Source organism: Suncus etruscus, chromosome 14, assembly GCF_024139225.1.
Source record: "Suncus etruscus isolate mSunEtr1 chromosome 14, mSunEtr1.pri.cur, whole genome shotgun sequence".
NCBI lineage: Eukaryota > Metazoa > Chordata > Mammalia > Eulipotyphla > Soricidae > Suncus > Suncus etruscus.
This window is the reverse complement of record NC_064861.1, coordinates 43,901,088-43,923,773: the sequence shown is the minus strand read 5'-3', so window position 1 is coordinate 43,923,773 and position 22,686 is coordinate 43,901,088. Positions and strand designations below refer to the sequence as shown.

The following is a 22,686-nucleotide window of genomic DNA, read 5'->3' as shown; positions in this document are numbered from 1 at the left end:
CAGAAGCTGGGGGGGGGGGGGGAACACACGGATGGAACATATAAGATGATGGGAATTAAACTGGGGTCAGTCGGGCAGTCGGGGTTGGACGCATGCAAGACAGCTGCCCTACCACTGTGCTATTGCTCCAGCCCTTTTCTTCATTTCTAAACCTTTGCAGAACCGTATCATTTTTGTTTCCTTGGCTTCTGAGAAGCTGATCAAGGTGCTCTGAAGGTAGAGTACTACCTGCCATGACCAGCCAACCAGTTTCCAATGCTTAGGCCTGAGGCTGCAGAGCTACTTAGCACCCTAGAGCTGCTTGGAGGCTTCCAAGGCCTCCAAGTGATGCTGGGATGGCCATAAGATGCAGGAATCAAACAAGGTCAGCTAATACAATGTCAATACACTAACCCCTAAACTATCTCTCTATTCCCCAGAACTACAGCTGTTTTGTTTTGGGGCCACACCTGGTGGTGCTCAGCTGGAACTCCAGGCTCCGCATTCAGGAATTATTCCTGGCAGGCTTGTGAATCCAAATGGGGTGCCAGAGAACTAACTGGATGGGCCACACAGCAGACACTCTATCCATTGTACTAACACCCTGGCCCTTAAAACTGCATTTTTATAAAAAATACAATTAAAAGGGCTTTAAATAATACGGCAAAGTAGAATTATAGTAAACATTTGTAAACATTTAGTGTCAATTTCTGTTACTGAGAATCAGTTACAAACAACCTCTGAACCAAACACTAGTCATTTTTTTTGTTTTGTTTTTTTTGGGGGGGGGGGGGTCACACCCAGAAGTGCTCAGGGGTTACTCCTGGCTCCATGCTCAGAAATAGCTCCTGGCAGGCTGGGGGGGGGGGGGCCGCGCCATATGGGATGCTGGGATTTGAACCAATGACCTTCTGCATGAAAGGCAAACACCTTACCTCCATGCTATCTCTCCGGCCCCACACTAGTCATTCTTTTTTTTTTTTTTTTTGGTTTTTGGGCCACACCCAGCAGTGCTCAGGGGTTACTCCTGGCTGTCTGCTCAGAAATAGCTCCTGGCAGGCACGGGGGACCATATGGGACACCAGGATTCGGGATTCGAACCAACCACCTTTGGTCCTGGATCAGCTGCTTGCAAGGCAAACACTGCTGTGCTATCTCTCCGGGCCCATACACTAGTCATTCTTAATCAAGTTTTTAAGAACAAGTCTGTTTCAGGGCACTGCAGTTTTCTCTAAACACAATATAAACTTTGCACCAGATACAGGGGTTAATCATTTGCCTTGCAGCCAACCTCAGTTCAATCTCCAGCACCATGTAAGGTCTCCTGAGCCTCACCAAGAGGAGATCCCTAAGCACCACTGGGTGTAAACCCCCGAAAACAAAAATTTCAGCAATCTAAAACTATTTCTGGTAAAACAATAGTTTTCTAAGAATAAAAATGGACTGGAGCAATAGTAAGGGAGCTACAGTGCTCACCTTCTAGGCAGCTCACCAGCTTTCCAATCCCAGAATCAGCAGGGTAACTCTAGATCACAGAGTAGGAAGAGTGCCTGAGCACTGTCGCTTAGTCCCCACTACCCACACAATAAAGCAGAGCAGCAGGGGCATTTGCCTTGCATGTGGCTGCCCCAGGATGGACCCAGGGTTGGTTTTCTGCAATCTCTATGGTCCAAGAGCCTGCTAGGAGCAATTTCTGAGAACAGAGCCAGAAGTAAACCGAGTGTGCAGGGTGTGGCCCAAAAAGAAAACCAAAAAAATAAAGCAGAGCTGCAGAGAGAATAAAGAGAGTAAGGAACAAGCCTTAAAAAATAGAGCTGGGGGGCCGGGCGGTGGCGCTAAAGGTAAGGTGCCTGCCTTACCTGCGCTAGCCTAGGACGGACCGCGGTTCCATCCCCTGGCGTCCCATATGGTCCCCCAAGCCAGGAGCGCCTTCTGAGCGCATAGCCAGGAGTAACCCCTGAGCTTCACCGGGTGTGGCCCAAAAACCAAAAAAAAAAAAAAAAAAAAAAAAAAAAATAGAGCTGGGCCCGGAGATAGCACAGCGGCGTTTGCCTTGCAAGCAGCCGACCCAGGACCAAAGGTGGTTGGTTCGAATCCCAGTGTCCCATATGGTCCCCCGTGCCTGCCAGGAGCTATTTCTGAGCAGACAGCCAGGAGTAACCCCTGGGCAATGCCGGGTATGGCCCAAAAACCAAACCAAAACAAAACGAAAAATAGAGCTGCTTTCCTTGGCACCACATGGTACCCCAGCATTGCTTGGATGTAGCTCTGGAAGCCCCAAGCACCACACCACAGTGGCCTGGATTATCCCGAGCATACAGAGCCAAAGCTGCATTGCATCCTCAGCCCTGCACTCAATCCACTGTCATGATCCCTCTCACGCTACCAAACAAAAGTAATGTGGGTGCAATGGGCATATGGAAAGCCAGGTTTGACTCAAGCACCATGGGGAGTAGCCTCTCAGCAGAGTGGCTAACCGAGCACCACTGAGTAAGGTCCCCCAAAACAAGTTATCTTGTCCTTTAAAAAAGTTTAATTACAGGGGCCGGAGATAGCACGGAGGTAAGGCATTTGCCTTTCTTTTTTTTTTTTTTTTTTTTTTGGTTTTTGGGTCACACCTGGCAGTGCTCAGGGGTTATTCCTAGCTCCAGGCTCAGAAATTGCTCCTGGCAGGCACAGGGGACCATATGGGGCGCAGGGATTCGAACCGATGACCTCCTGCATGAAAGGCAAACGCCTTACCTCCATGCTATCTCTCCGGCCCCAGGCGTTTGCCTTTCATGCTGAAGGATGGTGATTCGAATCCCGGCACCCCATATGGTCCCCTGTGCCTGCCAGAGGCGATTTCTGAGCATAGAGCCAGGAGAAGCCCCTGAGTGCTGCCAGGTGTGACCCAAAAAAAGTTTAATTACATATTAATGGACAAATGATAAATTTAATACTTAACATCTTTGCATCAAAACAATGTATAAACATAGCTGGTAGGGAGACTTTGCTTTGCATGCAGCTGACAATCCCTAGAATCCCATATGATCCCGGAGCTTGCCAGTGGTAAATTCTGAATGCAGAGCCAGGAGTTATCACCAGGTGTGGCCCAAAAGCAAAAACAAAAAAAAAATAATGGTTGTTTTTTAAGTTTTTTGGGTCACACAACAGGCAATAGAGTTATTCATGAGGTCTATCGTATCTCTCCGTCCCTGAAAGAGACTTCTAAAAGCACACACACACACACACAAAAAAAACTAAGTCCAAACTTGTTTTCTTTAAAATATTGTACTGGAGTCTGGAGAAGATAGTACAGCAAGTAAGCTAGCACAGTCAACCCAAGTTTGATTGCTGGGATCCCATATGGTCTTCCAAGCACTGCCAGGAGTAACTGATGAGTAAAGAGGAAGGAGTAACCCCTCTGAGCATTGCTAGGTGTGGTCCAAAATAAATAATATCCTACTGGGGGCCAGAGTAATAGTACAGCAGGTAGGACATTTGCCTCCCACAGAGCTGACCTGGACTTGATCCCACATGATCCCACAGCCCGTTAGGAATGATCACTTAGGGCTGAGACAGGAGTAAGTCCTGAGCACAGGCAGGTGTGGCCCCAAAATAGGGACAAAAACAAAACCAAACAAGATTATAAATGTTTGCAACTTAGTGATCAAGCATGTTTTACATGTATGAAGCCTTAAGTTCAAACCCCAGCTCACAGCCTCTGCTCTTTCCTTCAGGCACAGGAGTGACTAGCACAGCAGGTAGGGGTTTGCCTTGCACACGGCTGGCCTGGTTTGGATTCCTGGTATCCAGAACACTGCCAGGAGTAATTCCTGAGTGCACAGCCAGAGCATCATTGAGTGTGGCCCAAAAGAAGAAACAAAGCAAAGAAGTACAAATTCAAAGGAGACATATTAAAACAGAGGATTCAGAAGTCTCAGAAATTTAGTATATGTAGTAAGCCTTGCTTAAATTTTGAAACAAAAGTAATATATGTTTTAAAAATCATGAAGGAAAAAAAATCATTAAGGAGACTACTAGTAGAAGTTTTTCTACATACAACATACAAAAACTATCACTAATAGTATTATAAATCATGAACTGGGAAGGACCCTGGTTTGATCTCCTGCATCCCCCCGAGCCTGCCAGGAATAACCCTCGAGCACCTCCCGGAATGGCACAAAACAAAAACTTTCCTGTAATTCTAAAAGATCACTAGCAAAAACGAACAAAAAATTCTAAAAACTTAAGGCTACAATAAAAATTAAAAGGCATAGAAACAGTGCGGAGAGATAGAAAAGTGCTAGGGCATTTGCTTTGCACGCAGCCAAACCCGGGTCAGACCTGGGTTCGATTCTGGGCAACCCATAAGGTCCCCTGAGCCTGCCAGAAGTGATTTCTGAGTGGAGAGCCAAGAGTGACCCGAGTGCCACTGGGTGTGGGCAAAAAAGGTGTAAAAACAAGTGCAATTTTCTTTTAAATATGATGGATGGGTGGGGCTGGAGTGATGGCAAAGCAGGTAGGACATTTGCCTTGCACGCAGCTGACCCATGTTCGATCCCTTGCATCACTTATAGTCGCCCTGAGCCTCCCAGATGTGACTTCTGAGTGTAGAGAGCCAGGAGTCACCCCGAACTACCACCAGGTGTGGCAATAAAAAAAAAAAAAATGAATGGGGTGGGGGAGATAGTACTGTGGGTAAGGAGCTTGCCTTGCAGGTAGCTGACCCAGATTTGATCCTGACATCTCATATGGTTCTCCTGAGCCCACCAGGAGTGATTCCTGAGTAAAAAGCCAGGAGTAACGCCTGCACACAATTGGGTGTGGCTCCCCAAACCAAAAAACCTTTAAGAAAAGTTATAAATTGGAGGGCCTGAGCAGGAACAGCGAGTAGGGCTTTTGCCTTGCCCTGGCATCCCACCTGGTCCCCAGAGCATTATCAGGCATAATTCCTAAGCAAAGAGCCAAAAGTAAGCCCTGAGAACTACCATGTGTGATCTAAAAGCAAAAATAAAAAAAGCAGCCCCTGAACTCCAGCTGGGAGTAGCAGCTAATCACCAATGAGTATGGTCCCAAAAAGTAAATAGTCCCCCCAAAGAATATTTATTGGAAACAGTGTTGTAACCTTGTCACAACTACATATAGTAAAAAGGAAACAAAGTATCCACTGGTGGCTGGAAAAGATGGTACAGCTGGTAGAGCCAATGCCTTGGACCAGGCAGACCCTGATTGGATCCCCAGTATTTCATATGATTCCCTGGGAATGATCTGGGTGCAGAGTCTGGAGTAAACTCTGAGAATGGCCAGAAAACAAAAACAACATCATAGTTATCAATTAATTGGGCAGAATGTTGAGAGGTATTTGGTGTAAGGTCAAGGCACCCAACAATGCTCAGGGGCTACTCCCAGCAATGCTCTCAGGATAATGTGGTACTTACTGGGAACGAAAGTGAGCTCTTATATGCAAAGCATATGTTCTTTCTAGACCCAAGACTGTCAGTTTTATGATAAATGCATGAGCTAATGACAGAAGTCATTTAAATAAATCTAGATTCCATTTACCTTTGGTTCATAGGTTTCGCGGCTATGAGATACTGTTCTCAGCAAATAATAGATGACAGTTTCAAGAAATAATCAAGGGGCCAGAGAGATAGCATGGAGGTAAGGCGTTTGCCTTGCATGCAGAAGGACGGTGGTGGTTTGAATCCCGGCATCCCACATGGTCCCCCGGCCTGCCAGGAGCAATTTCTAAGTGTAGAGCCAGGAGTAACCCCTGAGCGCTGCCTGCGGGTATGACCCAAAAACAAAAACAAAAAAAAAAAGATTTAATCAAGGCTCTAAGAATGTGGGGCCGGAGAAATAGCACAGAGGTAGGGCGTTTGCCTTGCATGCAGAAGGATGGTGGTTTGAATCCTAGCACCCCATACGGGGTCCCCAGAGCCTGCCAGGAGCGATTTCTGAGCAGAGAGCCAGGAGTAACCCCTGAGCACTGCCGGGTGTGACCCAAAAACAAACAAACAAAAAACAAAAACAAAGGCTCTACGAATATAATGCATTAAAAACTATATAAGTTCACATAATTTTCCTTTCCTTTGAAGAGTGAAAAACAAAACTGAGTTATATGGAAAGTATTTCAGTAACTACAGAGTTTTAAAAATCAAAAACAAACAGTATTCTCAGCTATACATTTAAAAATACAGCTAAAAACTTCTATGGAATAAACATCTATGCCTGAATAAAAGGTTTTTAATAAGGCCACACATACTTTAAAATCATCACCTTTCTTCACTTACCTACTGAAATAGCCAGGTCAACATTGGTGGAAAACCTACTTAAATACTTTAATACAATCTCCAGACACCCTTCTTTGTTGAATATAGATACTGCTCTACTACTGCATTCGCTAAATTGAAGGGGGAAAAAAGAGTTTTACTATTCACATTTTAACATTGAGAAACCAACCACACAAGTTAATAAAATCTTAAATTAGGCTTTATAAAATATCAAACAGTTGGAGTCAAATACCCACCATTTTTATAGAGAAACTAGTGCCCTCTCAATTTCACTGTATGTGAAAAATAATTGCCTATCTGTAATTTCTTTGGGAGGGGGATTTTGGAGTCATGCCCAGCAATGCTCAGGGGCTATTCCTGGCTCTGCACTCAGAAACCGCTCCTGGCAGGCACAGAGGACCATTTGGGATGCTGGGATTCGAACCACCAACCATCCTAGATCAGCAGCATGCAAGGCAAAAGCCCTACGGCTGTGCTATCTATCTTCCGGCCCCTTGTAATTTCATTTTTTTTTTTATCATAAAAGGTAGGTTCTTTTAGCTACTCTTTTCTCCATTATTAGATGCCAATTTTCTTTTTTTTTTTTTTTTTTTGGTTTTTGGGCCACACCCAGCGGTGCTCAGGGGTTACACCTGGCTGTCTGCTCAGAAATAGCTCCTGGCAGGCACAGGGGACCATATGGGACACCGGGATTTGAACCAACCACCTTTGGTCCTGGATCGGCTGCTTGCAAGGCAAACGCCACTGTGCTATCTCTCCGGGCCCAGATGCCAATTTTCAATGGTTAGAATGAGAGCACATCTGAGGAAGCATTTATTTCAATTTTCCTTTTTACAGAGGAAGAAAATGAGATTCTCAGAGGTAAAGTCTAAAGAGAACATTTTGTTAGTAAAAAAGTAAGGCTCCAATTACTAAATTTCTTGGGTCCAATTTACTATTCTTTCTAACATACCACAGTAAAAAATTAAAGGGTAAAAAAACCTACTTTGGGGCTGGAGAGGTATCATGGAGATACGGCGTTTGCCTTGCATGCAGAAGGACGGTGGTTTGAATCTCAGCATCCCATATGGTCCCTCGAGTCTGCAAGGATCTATTTCTTCCCCCAACCCCCCCCACCAGGATTGATTTCTGAGCATAGAGCCAAGAGTAACCCCTGAGCGCTGCCAGGTATGACCCGAAAACCAAAAACCAAAAACCAAAAAAAAAACAAAAAAAAAAACCCTACTCTGCTGCTGCAAAAAAAACCTCCAAATTTTACAGAAAGTAAAATTAAATTTTATTCATATAATAAAATTAAATTTTTATTCATTTTTTTCTAGAGTGCTATAATTTCATAAACAAGATTTACACTGACTGCAATAGAGAAAATTCTATAATTTTAAAATGATATAACCTTAATAAAATTATCAACTTATAAATATTATTAATATGCATACTTGCTAAGTATAAATCTAATTATAATCATTTTATTCTTGTTTCCAAAGAAAAGTAGTTCTCTACACCACAAACAGACACAGTAAGAGCTAACAGAACTGGGGCAGGAGTAATAGGTAATACAGTACAGCACAGAACATTTGCTTTGCATGTGGCTGACTGGGGTTCAATCCTCAGCATCCCATATGGTTCCTCCAAACTGCCAAGTGTAATTCTTGAGCATCGCCAGATACAGCTCAAAAACAAAAACAAGAGGCCGAGCGGTGGCTAGAGGTAAGATGCCTGCCTTGCCTGCGCTAGCCTTGGACGGACCACGGTTCAATCCCCCAGCGTCCCATAAGGTCCCCCAAGCCAGGAGCGACTTCTGAGTGCATAGCCAGGAGTAACCCTGAGCGTCACCGGGTGTGGCCCAAAAACCAAAACCAAAACCAAAACAAAAAGAGCTAACAGCTGATTAAACCATTAATACAATCTTTTTTTTTTTTTTTTTTTAAGTTTTTGGGTCACACCCGACATTGCTCAGGGGTTACTCCTGGCTGTCTGCTCAGAAATAGCTCCTGGCAGGCACGGGGGACCATATGGGACACCGGGATTCGAACCAACCACCTTTGGTCCTAGATCAGCTGCTTGCAAGGCAAACACCGCTGTGCTATCTCTCCGGGCCCACCATTAATACAATCTTGTTAGCCAAAGAACATCATTGTAAGTAGGAACTATCTTCCTAGTTACTATGATTTTGCTATGAGCATACCCTAAAAAAGCATGTGGGACATACATGTAATATTTTTAGTTACTGGAGAGAACACCTTTGCATACAAGAATATCAGGTTTGATCCCTAAGACTGCTGGGAGTAACTTACAAGTAATGAGCAGGGAGACGTCCTTGAACACTGCCAGGTGTGGGCATATACAAAACAAATCAAATGAATTAAAATATATAATGTATAAATATAATCTAAAAAACAAAAAATGTTTAAAGCCATGATATCTGGAAATGATAAATAAGCACAGAAGCATTCAGGAAAGAGAGACTGAATTTGAAGTATATTCAGGTTTTTACCAGTTCCAAAATAAAATTTTTTTTTTGGGTCACACCGGGCGGTGCTCAGGGGTTACTCCTGGCTGTCTGCTCAGAAATAGCTCCTGGCAGGCACAGGGGACCATATGGGACACCGGGATTCAAATTTTATATAAGTTAAACTTATCTGTTACAAAGGAAACAGCATCCACTAGCCTGTCCAAATGTTACTTTTTGTTTTTTGGGTTTTGGGTCACAACTGGCAACACTCAGGGGTTACTCCTGGCAGGCTCGGGGACCGACCATACGGTGTGCCGGGAACTGAGCCACCTTCTGCATGCGAGGCAAACGCCTTTCCTCCATGCTATTTCTCTGGCCCCCTCCAAATGTTACTTTGTCAAACCTAACCTCTCCCATTTTTCTGTTCGATACTGGGGATCGAACCTAGGTTCATCCCAGGTCATCTGCCAGCAAGGCAAACACCCTATCGCTGTGCAATCACTTTGGTCCTAACCTTGAATTCTAAGAAATGCCTGTGCTTTTAGGTTGGGAAGTACATTGCTGACTGAAAATAAGAAATTATAGCATTCTTTTTTTTTTTTTTTTTTTTTGGTTTTTGGTTTTTGGGCCACACCCAGCGGTGCTCAGGGGTTACTCCTGGCTGTCTGCTCAGAAATAGCTCCTGGCAGGCACGGGGGACCATATGGGACACCGGGATTCGAACCAACCACCTTTGGTCCTGGATCGGCTGCTTGCAAGGCAAACGCTGCTGTGCTATCTCTCCGGGCCCAATTATAGCATTCTTATATGAAATGTGGGTCATTAGATGGGAACAGAGCAGGTCAGGCATTTGCCTTCTTGCATGTGGTCAGCCCAGGTTCAATCCCAGAATCCTATATGGTCCTCCAAGCCTTTGGATCTGACCCAAAAACAAACAAAAAGATAGTCTTCCATTCCTATCAGAATCCTAATCATGGAATAGATGATAAGGTCAGTCATTCCTACTGGCACCAAGAGAGTTTTCAGAGGTTCCTACTTATTTCATAAATGTTAGGTAGAAAAGCAAACCAAGAAAAACCTGGTGGTCTGGTCTCATTCCAGGCCAGACAAAAGCAGTCTAATTTGGTTTTAAGACTGCTGCTGGGGGGGCCGGGCGGTGGCGCTGGAGGTAAGGTGCCTGCCTTGCCTGCGCTAGCCTAGGACGGACCGCGGTTCGATCCCCCGGCATCCCATATGGTCCCCCAAGAAGCCAGGAGCAACTTCTGAGCGCATAGCCAGGAGTAACCCCTGAGCGTCACAGGGTGTGGCCCAAAAACCAAAAAAAAAAAAAAAAAAAAAAAAAAAAAGACTGCTGCTGGGCCAGAGCAAGGGTACAGCAGGTAGGGCTCTTCCCTTACACACAGGTTAAATTCCCACCACTCCACATGGTCTCTTGAGCCTGCCAGGAGTAAGCCCTGAAAATTGTGTAGCAATTTCTGCATGCAACGCATGCAGGTGTGTAGCAAAACAAAACAAAACAAAAAATGGACATATACTCCTAGTGTTTGAAGTGATAGAACAGTAGGTAAGATGCTTGTCTTGCACACAACCAACCTAGGTTTGATGCCTGAACTATATTATGTTTCCTCAAACCCTGCCAGAAGTGATCACTGAGGACAGAGCCAGGAGTAAGCCCTGAACAACACTGAATGTGGCTGCCCCTCATCAAAAAAAAACTCAAAAATGAAAAAGACAACTATTGCCTGCAGTAAAAAGGAAGGAGAATCAGGAATTCTCTTATTTCTAGTAGCAACAACTGAAGTGATGCAAAGCAAAAAATATGAATGGATGCTCTGAGGAAAAAGGTGTAGGAAGGCCAACAGTCACTACCTTTTATCAAGTGGTAACTTTGGGGCCAGAGGCCATGTTAAACACAGCTGTCTCTGCAGCTAAAGAGAGCTTTGAGTCTCAGGGACTTTGCAGGAGGGACGACATGTAAGAGGCACCTCACCATATATTCCACAGCACGTTCACGGCCTCATTGGCTATGGTCTCAACAGAATTTCTGTTCTGATCCTTTTTTTCCTGTGGTGACATCTCATCTGAATCCAGTCCAGACCTACACTGTAAAAAAAAAAATAGCATAATTAGCACCCTTGGTTTGAAAGAGTCAGTTAGCAAAAAATTAAACATCAAAAATGTCAGTGGTTAACAAATCAATCAAATTCATATAAGTAATCCAGGTCCATTTTGGGAAGACAAGTATTCAGAAGCCACTTTACAAACTGAATATAAAACATTTCATATTTCATACAGAAATGTAAAAAACACAAAGCATTTTATACAGTGTGGTAAAATAAGATGAAAAAAAAAAAAGTAACGTATAATGAGCTAAAAATGCCTAGTATCTTCTAAGTTGTAGCCAAGAGGCTAACTAGTCAAAGTATGTTACATCTATCACTGAATCCTCATGACAAATCTGTCAAATACTCTTTTTTCCCAATCTCTCTACAGAAGACATCTAAACAGAAGACTGAAAAAAGAATGCTAATAGTCTAGTATAGGGGCTAGAGAGATAGCACTGGAGGTAGGACGATTGCCTTGCATGCAGGAAGACGGTGGTTAGAATCCTGGCATCCCATATGGTCCCCCGAGCCTACCAGGAGTGATTTCTGAGCATAGAACCAGGAGTAACCCCTGAGCGCTGCCGGGTGTGACCTCCCCAAAAAAACAAAAATAAAAAAAACAACAAAAAAGAATAGTCTAGTATAAATACATTTTCATCATTCATTCATCTGTCATTGGACACCTAGGTTGATTCCATATCTTAGTGTCCTACGTGCAGCAATGAATAATGGTGTACATATGTCCTTTCCAATGAATATCTTTTTATGCTAGAGATAGATGCTAGAAAGGAAATTATTAGGTCATATGGCAGCTCAATTCTAAGATTACTGAGAACTCTCCAACTTGTTTTTCACATGGGGCTGGAGCGGTGGCACAAGCAGTAGGGCATTTGCCTTGCACGCGCTAACCTAGGATGGACTGCGGTTCAATCCCCTGGTGTCCCATATCGTCCCCCAAGCCAGGAGCGATTTCTGAGCGCATAGCCAAGAGTAACCCCTGAGTGTCACCAGGTATGGCCCAAAAACCAAAAAAAAAAAAGCAATTTGTTATAACCTGAGAAGATAAAAGTCAAACACAAGATGATCTCACTTACCTATGGTATATAATAAAATAACTGGATGAAAAAAATGTAATATTGTAAAAGGGAGATGCCTAGATTATCCTTGACCCCAGAATATAGGGAATAAAACAGAGAAGGAAATAGAGGGGAGGGGTTGGAGAGATAAGTAAGTCAGTGGATAGGGTGCTTGTCTTGCACACAGCAGGCCTGGGTCCGATCCCCGGAATCCCATATGATCCCGTCTACTGCCAGGAGTGAATCCTGAGTGCAGAGCATCGCAGGGTGTGACACAAAAAAATAAAAAAAGAAAAAAGAAACAGATGCGGGGAGGAAGAAGATGAGAAAGGAAAGCAATGGGGAAATGGGCCAGGAGTCTTGTTATACCAGCAACACGGAGATAGTACATTTATATATCCAAAACATGGACTTATTGTTAGAAACATGAAATCTGGGGGCTGGAGAGATAGCACAGCAGTAGAGCATTTGCCTTGTACGCAGCCAATCCATGACAGATGATGGTTCAAATCCTGGCATCCCACATGGTACCCCATGCCTGCCAGGAGCGATTTCTGAGCACAGTGCCAGAAGTAAACCCTGAGCACTGCCAGGGTGACCCAAAAAGCCAAAAGGCCAAAAAAACAAACACGAAATCTATTTTTTTTTTTTTGGTTTTTGGGCCACACCCATTTGACACTCAGGGGTTATTTCTGGCTATGCGCTCAAAAATCGCCCCTGGCTTGGGGGGACCATATGGGACGCCTCGGATCGAACCGCGGTCGGTCCTTCGCTAGCTCTAGCAAGGCAGACACCTTACCTCTAGCGCCACCTTCCTGGCCCCAAAACACAAAATCTTAACTACACCTAGGAACTGCCTGACAGGGGGCAGGTTGAGGGGGAGGTTAGGGGAGGAAGTATGGGAACACTAGTGTGAAGGAAAGCTGACACTGGTGGTGGGACTGGCATTAAAATATTATATGCCTGAGCCTGGAGAGATAGCACAGCGGCGTTTGCCTTGCAAGCAGCTGATTCAGGACCTAAGGTGTTTGGTTTGAATCCCGGCATCCCATATGGTCCCCTGTGCCTGCCAGGTGCTATTTCTGAGCAGACGGCCAGGAGTAACCCCTGAGCAATGCCGGGTGTTGCCCAAAAACCAAAAAATAAAAAATAAATAAAAATAAAAATAAATGATATGCCTAAAACTCAACTTCAACTTTGTAAATCAGAGATCATAATTAATTTTAGAAAAAAGAAAAAGAAAAAAAAAAGGCCAGAGAGGTGGCTCAAGCCGTAGGCATCTGCCTTGCATACGCTAGCCTAGGACAGACCGAAGCTCGATCCCCCAGCGTCCCATATGGTCCCCCAAGCCAGGAGAAATTTCTGAGTAACAGCCAGGAGTAACTCCTGAGTGTCACAGGTGTACCCACCCCCCAAAATATCTAACAGCTGATAACTAGGACAGTGGAGATTCAGATTAAAGTGATCCAGACACTGGATCCAGAGATGGTGCTCTCAAATGCTATAGTATAACCCCTCTGCTCTCTCTAAAACAGGGCTCCTCAGTCATGGCATGAAGACTGAGGGATGTTTGGACCAAATGATTCATTTTGTGGGGGCTGTCATATACACTACAGAATGTATAGCATTTCTGTCCTCTACCCACAACATGCCAATAATAACTGTGACAGTCTGAAATGGTTCCAGACACAGCTTAAACATCTCTGCAAATCAGCCCTAGCTGAGAACAGTTGCTCTAAATAGAAGCTCAGCTCCTCGAACCAAAATGGAAAATACTTTCTAAGTGGACATTTTCCACTAATACAGAATAGCAGGACCATCAAGACAGATCAAGAAGCTGGAGTACATGCTTTACATACAGAAGTGCTGAAGACCTGGTTTAATCTCCAGCACTATGTGTCTCTTATTGCCCACGCATCAAGCACTACTGGAAGCAATATCCTGAGCACAGAGTCAGGAGTAGTCCAAAAACTAAAACAAAACAAAAACAGATCAAAGTCATCACAGAGAGAACTCCTAACCCCTGAAGTACATTATACAGAAAAACTGGCAAGATAGGAAATTTGAGACCATGGGACCAGAGAGACATTACAAGGGTTAAGGCAACTGCCTTGCACATGGCTGCCTCAATTGATCCTCAGCACCACATATGGACCCCTGAACACCACCAGGAGTAACCCTTGTGGCAAGAGCACCACTGAGTATGGACCAAAAATAAAACAAAAACATTGAGATAGGCTGGAAAACTGGAAAGACAAGCAGATAAGATGCTTGCTCAAAGGTAGCCAACTATGTTTGATCCTCAGTTCATTGGAACCTGCCAGTAATAATCTCTGAATACAGCCAGATGGGGTCCCAAATACAATTTTTTTTAAATTTATTCTTCATATCTAATTCTTAATGGCTATGCCTCAGTTCCCTCATCTGTAAAACGGGGATAAACCTGTCAAATAAAAGTGCTGTGAGAAATGAAATAGCTCACAAACTAAAAACACTTAGCACACAAATAAGCAATCAATAACACTCTTTTTTTTTTCCTTTGGTTTTGGAGCCCCTCCTGGCAGTGCTCATGGATTACTCCTAGCAGGTGCAGGGGACCATATGGGATGCCAGAGATCAAAATGGTTTAGCTACATTAAAGCAAATTCCCTACCCACTGTGCTATCTCTCTGGAACCGGTGACACTAATTTTTATAATGTGAAGTTTAAATCAAAAGAAGACAAGTTAGGGCAAAGAGAGCTTATCCTTTGCAAGTGAGAAGCCCAGATTTGACCCCCTGTACTAGAGGGGCCCCCCCGAGCATTACCAGGGGAGAATATTTAGCAAAGAGCATGAGCTGCCCCTAAGTACCATCTGATGTGCCCCCCCCCAATTGTCCATCTATAGTTTTATGAAGATCTTTTCCAATTACCTTAATTAGTTTGTTTTCTCATCTTTCTGTTGTTTGGGGGCAACAACAGGGATTAAACCAGTATCTTCTGCATGCAATGCACATACTCAGTCCTCTGACTTCTCTCTAGTCCCTCGAGTTACCATTTAATTAGAGATAGTAGGCAAAATAATAGATTTTTATCAATGATGAGAAATTAGTGTTTCTTTTCTTTTCTATTTTTTTTTGGGGGGGGGACACACCCGGCAGTGCTCAGGGGTTACTCCTGGCTCTATGCTCAGAAATCGCCCCTGGCAGACACAGGGGACCATATGGGATGCCAGGAATCGAACCACCATCCTCTGTATGGAAGGCAAAGGCTTTACTTCCATGCTATCTCTCTGGCCCCGAGCTTAGTGTTTCTAGGAAATGTAATAAAATATAGAATGTTCTGAGGCCAGAGCAATAGCACAGTGGGTAGAGGAAGTTTGCCTTGCATGCAGCTGATTCAGGTTCTATCCCTGGCATCCCATATGTCCTGAGCCTGCCAGTAGTGATTTCTTTTTGTTGTTGTTTTTGTTTTGGGACCACACCTGGAGGTGCTCAGGAGATACTCCTAGCTCTGCGCTCAGAAATCGCTCTTGGCAGGCTCGGGGGACCATGTGGGATGCCGGGGATTGAACCCAGGTCCATCTCAGGTCGTCTGTGTACAAGACAAATGCCCTACCACTGTGCTATTGCTCTGGCTTCATGTCAGCAGTGATTTCTGAGTGCAGAGCCTGTAACCCTTGAGCACCACCTGTTGCGCCCTAAAAACCGAGTAGATGTGTATATATTTGTGTACACACACACACACACACACACACACACACACACACACACACAATATGCTCTGAGAAAAGACCAACTAATAACCAAAATACTTAAAAAAAATAAAAGAGGGGCTGGAGGAATAGCATAGCAGTAGGGCATTTGCCTTGCATGCAGCTGACACGAGATGAACCCAGTTCAATCCCCAGCATCCCATATGGTCCTGAGTCTGCCAGGAGCGATTTCTTTTTTTTTGGGGGGGAGGGGGTTGGGTCATACCTGGCAGCACTCAAGGGTTACTCCTGGCTCTTCACTCAGAAATCACTCCTGGCAGGCTCAGGGGACCATATGGGATGCCGAGATTCAAACCACCATCCTTCTTCATGCAGGGAAACTGCCCTACCTCCATGCTATCTATCCAGCCGCAGGAGCGATTTCTTTTTTTTTTTTTTTTTTTTTTGGTTTTTCAGGCCACACCCATTTGATGCTCAGGGGTTACTCCTGGCTAAGCACTCAGAAATTGCCCCTGGCTTGGGGAGACCATATGGGACACTGGGGGAATCGAACTGCGTTTTTTCCTCGGCTAGCACTTGCAAGGCAGACACCTTACCTCTAGCGCCACCTCGCTGGCCCCAACAGGAGTGATTTCTTTTTTTTTTTTTTTTTTTTGGTTTTTTTGGGCCACACCCGGTAACGCTCAGGGGTTACTCCTGGCTATGCGCTCAGAAGTTGCTCCTGGCTTGGGGGACCATATGGGACGCCGGGGGATCGAACCGCGGTCCGTCCAAGGCTAGTGCAGGCAAGGCAGGCACCTTACCTCTTGCGCCACCGCCCGGCCCCAGGAGTGATTTCTGAATGCAGAGACAGTAAACCCTGAGCACCTCTGGTGTGGTACAAATACCAAAACAAACACAAAAATAAAAACAAACAAACAAAAAAAAAACCTTAAGCTTTTTGAAATGGGAAGCAAACTTTAAAATCCAAATACTGGGGCTGGGATGATAGCACAGCAGGTGGGACACTTGCCTTACACACAGCTAACCCAGATCCCAGTACCCCATATAGCTCCCCTGAGTCAGCCATGAGTGATCCCTGAATACAAAGCCAGGACTAAGCCCTGAGCATTACAGGGTATAGGACCAAAAAAAAAAAAAAAGAAACCAGAGGGATAGAACAGCATTTGCTTTGCACATGGCCTACCCAGGTTCAATCTCCAGCATCCCATATGGCCTTCCAAGCACTCCCAGGAGTAATTCCTGAGCACCACCAAGTGTGGCCCAAACACACAAAAACAAAAACCACAAAAGTAACAATAATAGTAATAAAGCTCACATACCTCTTTCAGCAAAGCGACCAGAGGTGTCATGATGTCCTTAGTGACCATGTCATCACAAACTTCAAAGCCTCCACAAGCACTGAGATTTCTATGCAGATGAGTAAAATGTTATCCTTCGCATCACAAGTCACAAAGCACATAAGCTCTCAAATCTCTTTATTTGGGGCTGTTGTGGAAACTGGGGTGGTGCAGTGGCTCAAACCCAGGAAACTTCATTTATATGAAGCATAAGTTCTACCACTAAGCTGCATTCCAGGTCCCTTAGATTTATTTGGTTTTGGGGTCACACCTAGCAGTGCTCAGGGGTTACTCCTGGCTCTGTGCTCAGAAATTACTTCTGGGGGCCGGAGAGATAGCATGGAGGTAAGGCGGTTGCCTTTCATGCAGGTCATTGGTTCGAATCCCGGCGCCCCATATGGTCCCCTCCACCCCACCCCCACCCCCCGTACCTGCCAGGAGCAATTTTTGAGCCTAGAGCCAGGAATAACCCCTGAGCACTGCCGGGTGTTGACCCAAAAACCACAAAAAAAATAAATAAATAAATAAAAAAGAAAGAAAGAAATTACTTCTGGGGGCCAGAGCGGTGGTGCAGGGCGTACGGTGTCTGCATTGTGCACGCACTAGCCTAGGACAGACCGTGGTTTGATCCCCCGGCATCCCATATGGTCCCCCAAGCCAGGAGCGATTTCTGAGAGCATGGCCAGGAGTAACCCCACCGGGTGTGGCCGAAAAACAAACAAAAAAGAAAAAAAGAAAAGAAATTACTTCTGGGGGCCGGAGAGATAGCATAGAGGTAAGGCATTTGCCTTTCATGCAGGAGGTCATCAGTTCGAATCCACGGCGTCCCCATGCCTGCCAGGAGCAATTTCTGAGCATGGAGCCAGGAGTAACCCCTGAGCACTGCCGGGTGTGACCCAAAAACCACAAAAAAAAAAAAAAAAAAAAGAAATTACTTCTGGGGGAACCATATGGGATGCTGGGGATTGAATCTGGGGTTATCTCTGTATAAGGCAAGCACCCTATCTGCTGTGCTATCTCTCTGGCTCCCCTTAGATGTATTTCTATTTTTAACTATACCCAGATGAAACTGCTTATCACTTTTACAAGGTCAATCGAGTGATTTCCAATGTTCTGACCCTTGTTCTACATAACTCAAACAATGAATCTGTCATACAGCAACTTAGTTCTATAAGCCAGAGAGGGGACAAATATCAGATGATCTCCCTCATCTGTGGTCTATAGAGAACTAAGACAAGGGGACAGTATCAAATGACAACTCTCTTGATTCTGAAATACTGAGTTGAGGGGAGGACAAGTCTGGAGAATGAGGTGAACTGGAAGTAATAGAGGGACACTGGTCAAGGGTTTTGGACACTTTGGTGGTGGTGGTGAAGTGAGGAAACTGTATGTAGTAGCACTGTGGTAAACACAAGACAAACTATCATTTTTTTTTTGTTAAGTTTTTTTGGTTTTGGGTCACACCTGGCACTGCTAAGGGTTTACTCCTTGCTCTACACTCAAAAATCGCTCCTGGTAGGCATGGGGGACCATATGGGATGCTGGGATTCGAACCACTGTCCTTCTGCATACAAGGCAAACACTTTGCCTCCATGCTATCTCTCCGGCCCCAACAAACTACTTTTTTTAGTTTTGCTTTGGGACCACACCCTGCAATGCTCAGAGCTTACTCCTGGCTCTACACTCAAGAATTACTCCTGAAAGGCTCAGAGACCATATGAGAAGCTGAAGAATTGAACCCAGCTCTACCCCCAGTATTTTCTCCAGAAAATTTTTTTAAAAAATTAAAAATAGGGCCCGGAGAGATAGCACAGTGGCGTTTGCCTTGCAAGCAGCCAATCCAGGACCAAAGGTGGTTGGTTCGAATCCCGGTGTCCCATATGGTCCCCCGTGCCTGCCAGGAGCTATTTCTGAGCAGTCAGCCAGGAGTAACCCCTGAGCATCGCCAGGTGTGGCCCAAAAACCAAAAATAAAAAAAAATTAAAAATTAAAAATAAAATTTAAAGCTTGAGCTTTGCACATGGCTGACTCGGATTCGATCTCCAGCATCCCATATGGATGCGCCTGCCCGGAGCAATTTCTTGTTTTGTTTTTGTTTTTTTGTGGCTACACCTGGCAGCACTCTACGGTTACTCCTCTCTGGGTTCAGAAATGGCTCCTGAAAAAAAAAAAAAAAAGAAATCGCTCCTGGGAGGCTTGGGGGACCATATGGGATGCTGGGAATCAAACCCAGGTCTATCCTGAGTCACCCTCTTGCAAGGCAAATACCGTACCCCTGTTGCTATTACTCTGCTAGGAGTAATTTCTGAGTGCCGAGTCAGGAGTAATCTCTGAACATCGCCAAAATCAAAACCAACCAAACAAAAGACCCTGCCTGCCTTCTGAGATGCTACAGGTGTGAAGAGAAATTAAAACCGAAGGGGCCAGAGTGATAGAACAGCTGGAGGATACTTGCCTTATGTATGACTGGGTGTGATCCCCAACATCCCATATGCCCCCAGCCAGCAAAGAATAATTTTGGAGCATAGAGGCAAGAGTAACCCTGGTGCGCCACAGAGAGTGACCCAAAATCCGAAGACAAAAAAAAAAAAAAAAAAAAAAAAGAACATTGAAGGCACTGTCCAATCTTGCCACAGTAGTAGGGTGAAGGGAAGCCTTTCTACTGCTGTCACTTCCTCCAGCAAGCGTTCATCCCCATTTATCACATTAACCTAAAATGCCTCCTCCTTGGAATTTTCTTCTCTAAGCCCAGACTCCCTTGTAATGTCACTGCTAATAATTATGTACATGTGTAACTATGTGGCTGAGGCCTATCTCGATTAGCAGCCTGCAAGAGCACTGAATGACAGAAATTTCATCTCCCTAGGACTGCCTAGTTGTGCTTGTTCAATGACTGAAGCAGCAAACTTAGGTTCCACTTTTGCCCCCTCTACTGTCCATTCTCTGAACCAACACCACGGTAGCCTTTATAAATGGAATAGTTGACTTGGACCCTGCTTAGAGACAACCTTCAGCCTATTCCACCTGCACGCCCTTCTCTGAATCCAGTGGTCCTCAAACTATGGCCCGCAGGCCACATACTGTATTTGTATCTGTTTTGTTTCTTCATTGCAAAATAAGATATATGCAGTGTGCATACGAATTCGTTCATAAGTTTTGTTTTTACTATAGTCAGACCCTCCAATGGTCTGAAGGACAGTGAACTGGCCCCCTGTTAAAAAGTTTGAGGACCCCTGCTTGAACACTACCTATGAGAGAAGTAGCCCTTGGAGCCACGCCAAGCCCTTGGCTGTCCCTAAGCAGTTCTTTCAGTGTTTCTATTCACAAATGTTACTTAGAGCTCACCTAACTTACATATCTTTTTAATGTCATATCTGTGAGAAATGAATGTGTTGCTTTTATTTACAGGATTAGAGCATGCCTAGGGAGGGTGACGAGACAGTACAGCAGGTAAGGTGCTTGCTTTGGCTTCATCCCCAGCACCACATCAAGTCCACTGAGCCCTGCCAGGGATGATTCCTAAGCACAGAGACAGGAGTACGTGTAGCTACTGGTCCCCCAAAGATGCCTAGACCTTTTAGTTAAAAATCACAAAAACGGGGCCCGGAGAAATATCACAGCGGTGTTTGCCTTGCAAGCAGCCTATCCAGGACCTAAGGTGGTTGGTTCGAATCCCGGTGTCCCATATGGTGCCCTGTGCCTGCCAGGAGCTATTTCTGAGCAGACAGCCAGGAGTAACCCCTGATCACCACCGGGTGTGGCCCAAAAAAAAAAAAATCACAAAAACGAAGGAGTCAGGGCCGGGCGGTGGCGCTAGAGGTAAGGTGCCTGCCTTGCATGTGTTAGCCTTGGACGGACCGCGGTTCGATCCCCCGGTGTCCCATATGGTCCCCCAAGCCAGGAGCGACTTCTGAGCGCATAGCCAGGAGTAACCCTGAGCGTCACCGGGTGTGGCCCAAAAACTAAAAAAAACAAAAACAAAAAAAAAAAAAAAACGAAGGAGTAAGAGAGATAGCACAGTGATAAGGCGCTGATCCAAGACAGATGGTGGTTCAAATCCTTATGGTCACCCGAGCCTGCCAGGAGCTATTTCTAAGCACAGAGCCAGGAGTAATCCCTGAGTGCTGCTGGGTGTGACCCAAACACCTTCATTCCCCCTCCCCCAAAGAAAAATCACAAAAATGAATCTGAAGGGGCCGGAGAGATAGCATGGAGGTAAGGCGTTTGCCTTGCATGCAGAAGGTCGGTGGTTTGAATCCAGGCATCCAATATGGTTCCCGGAGCCTGCCAGGAGCGATTTCTGAGTGCAGAGCCAGGAGTAACCCCTGAGCGCTACCGGGTGTGACCCAAAATCAAAACAAAACAAACAAAAAAAAAACCTTAACTGTTAGGGGCCAGAGCGATAGATGCCACAGCAGGTAGGGCATTTGCCTTGCACGCTACCAACCTGATTTCTATCCCGCATCTCATACAGTCCCCGACACTGTCAGGAGTGATTTCTAAGTACAGAGCCAGGAGTCACCCCTGTGCAATGCCAGGTGTGGCCCCAAAACCAAAATAATAATAATAATAATAACAATAGCAATCAAAACTTAACTCCCCACCTCAACGGCTCGTCTTCTAATACTTATCCACAACTGTGCCCCCCACTTATCTCTTTAGGGGTGCAACTTTCCGTCTCGAGGATCTTGCTGGGCAGGTTGCATCTCCTGGCCCCTCCAGAACACCTGCACTGAGTGAGGTCACCGAACCCCGAGACTGGAGCGTGATTCGGGGTCCCCTGGAGTCCTCTCTGCCAATGACAGGCCCAGCCCCTCTCCCCGGCCGGGCCCCCCCCCCCCGGGCTCACCTGAGCGCACCGGCCGCCGTCTCCCTGACGGCCAGGCTGGGGTCGAGCAGCAGCGGGCCGAGGCGCCGCACGGCATCCCTCCGCGTGAGCGCGGGCAGCGCAGGTCTCTGCTGCACCAAGCGGGCCAGCCCGGCGCACGCGCACTCGCGGACCTCGGCGCTCGGGTGCTCCAGCTGCGGGGTGGGGAGCGCGCGTCGGTCAGTAAAGCGCATGCGCGGCGGGGGGCCCTGGGCCGGAGGGGGGCCCGCGAGGCCCGACAACCCCCCCCCCCGCAGAGACGCCCCCCCCCCGCCTCACCTTCTCCAGCAGCTCAGCCGCCGGCCCGTCGTCGTCCTCCGCCTCCGTCCCGTTCGCCGCCGCCGCTTCGGCCTGACAGTCGCCCGTCGGCGAGAACTGAGGGCGTCTAAAGCGCTTCGTCCGGCTCTTACCCATCGCAACGCGCGCCGAGGGTCTCAAGAAGCAAACCTGTGGAGAGAGATGGCGGAGCCCGCCGGACGGACGGACGGACGCTCGCACGGACAGCCGAGTCTTGACACCCGAAGGAAACGGGCAGCTGCTTCAGCTGGGCCCGCTGACGGCCCGCGCCCACATGGGGAAGCAATGCGCACGCGCGCGCCGTGTCGGCGCAGGAGGGGAGTTCGAGCGGCGCGCAGGCGTAGAAGGGGTGGTGGGCGGGGTGAGTCTTAGGGAGGGGGGGGGGGGGACGGCGCGGGCGGCGCGCAGGCGTAGAAGGGGCGGTGGGCGGGGTCGGGCCTGGCCGAGGGGCGGAGTCTGGAGTATTACCCGGAAATGGGAGGAGGGGTGGAATAGGATTATTTTGATTTTTATTTATTATTATTTTTTTCCGGCCCCTAGAATAGGATTATTAACAGCCAGCCCTCTCCTCCCAACACCGTCTTACAAGTTACTAAAT

The 22,686-nt window shown here is 46.2% G+C and overlaps 1 protein-coding gene across 1 annotated transcript in view; it reads right to left on the bottom strand.

The window, feature by feature from the left end:
• The window catches only part of HEATR3 (HEAT repeat containing 3), a 54,141-nt gene extending 31,844 nt beyond the window's left edge, over positions 1-22,297 (bottom strand). Inside the window, exons 1-5 of the mRNA XM_049786068.1 lie at positions 22,071-22,297; positions 21,774-21,946; positions 16,907-16,994; positions 10,700-10,812; positions 6,258-6,367 (exon numbers count right to left, since the gene is read on the bottom strand). Of these exons, the coding sequence (XP_049642025.1) occupies positions 6,258-6,367; positions 10,700-10,812; positions 16,907-16,994; positions 21,774-21,946; positions 22,071-22,205 (619 nt within the window). The 5' untranslated portion in view covers positions 22,206-22,297. The remainder of the gene's footprint in view (positions 1-6,257; positions 6,368-10,699; positions 10,813-16,906; positions 16,995-21,773; positions 21,947-22,070) is intronic.
• Positions 22,298-22,686: the final 389 nt, after the last annotated feature.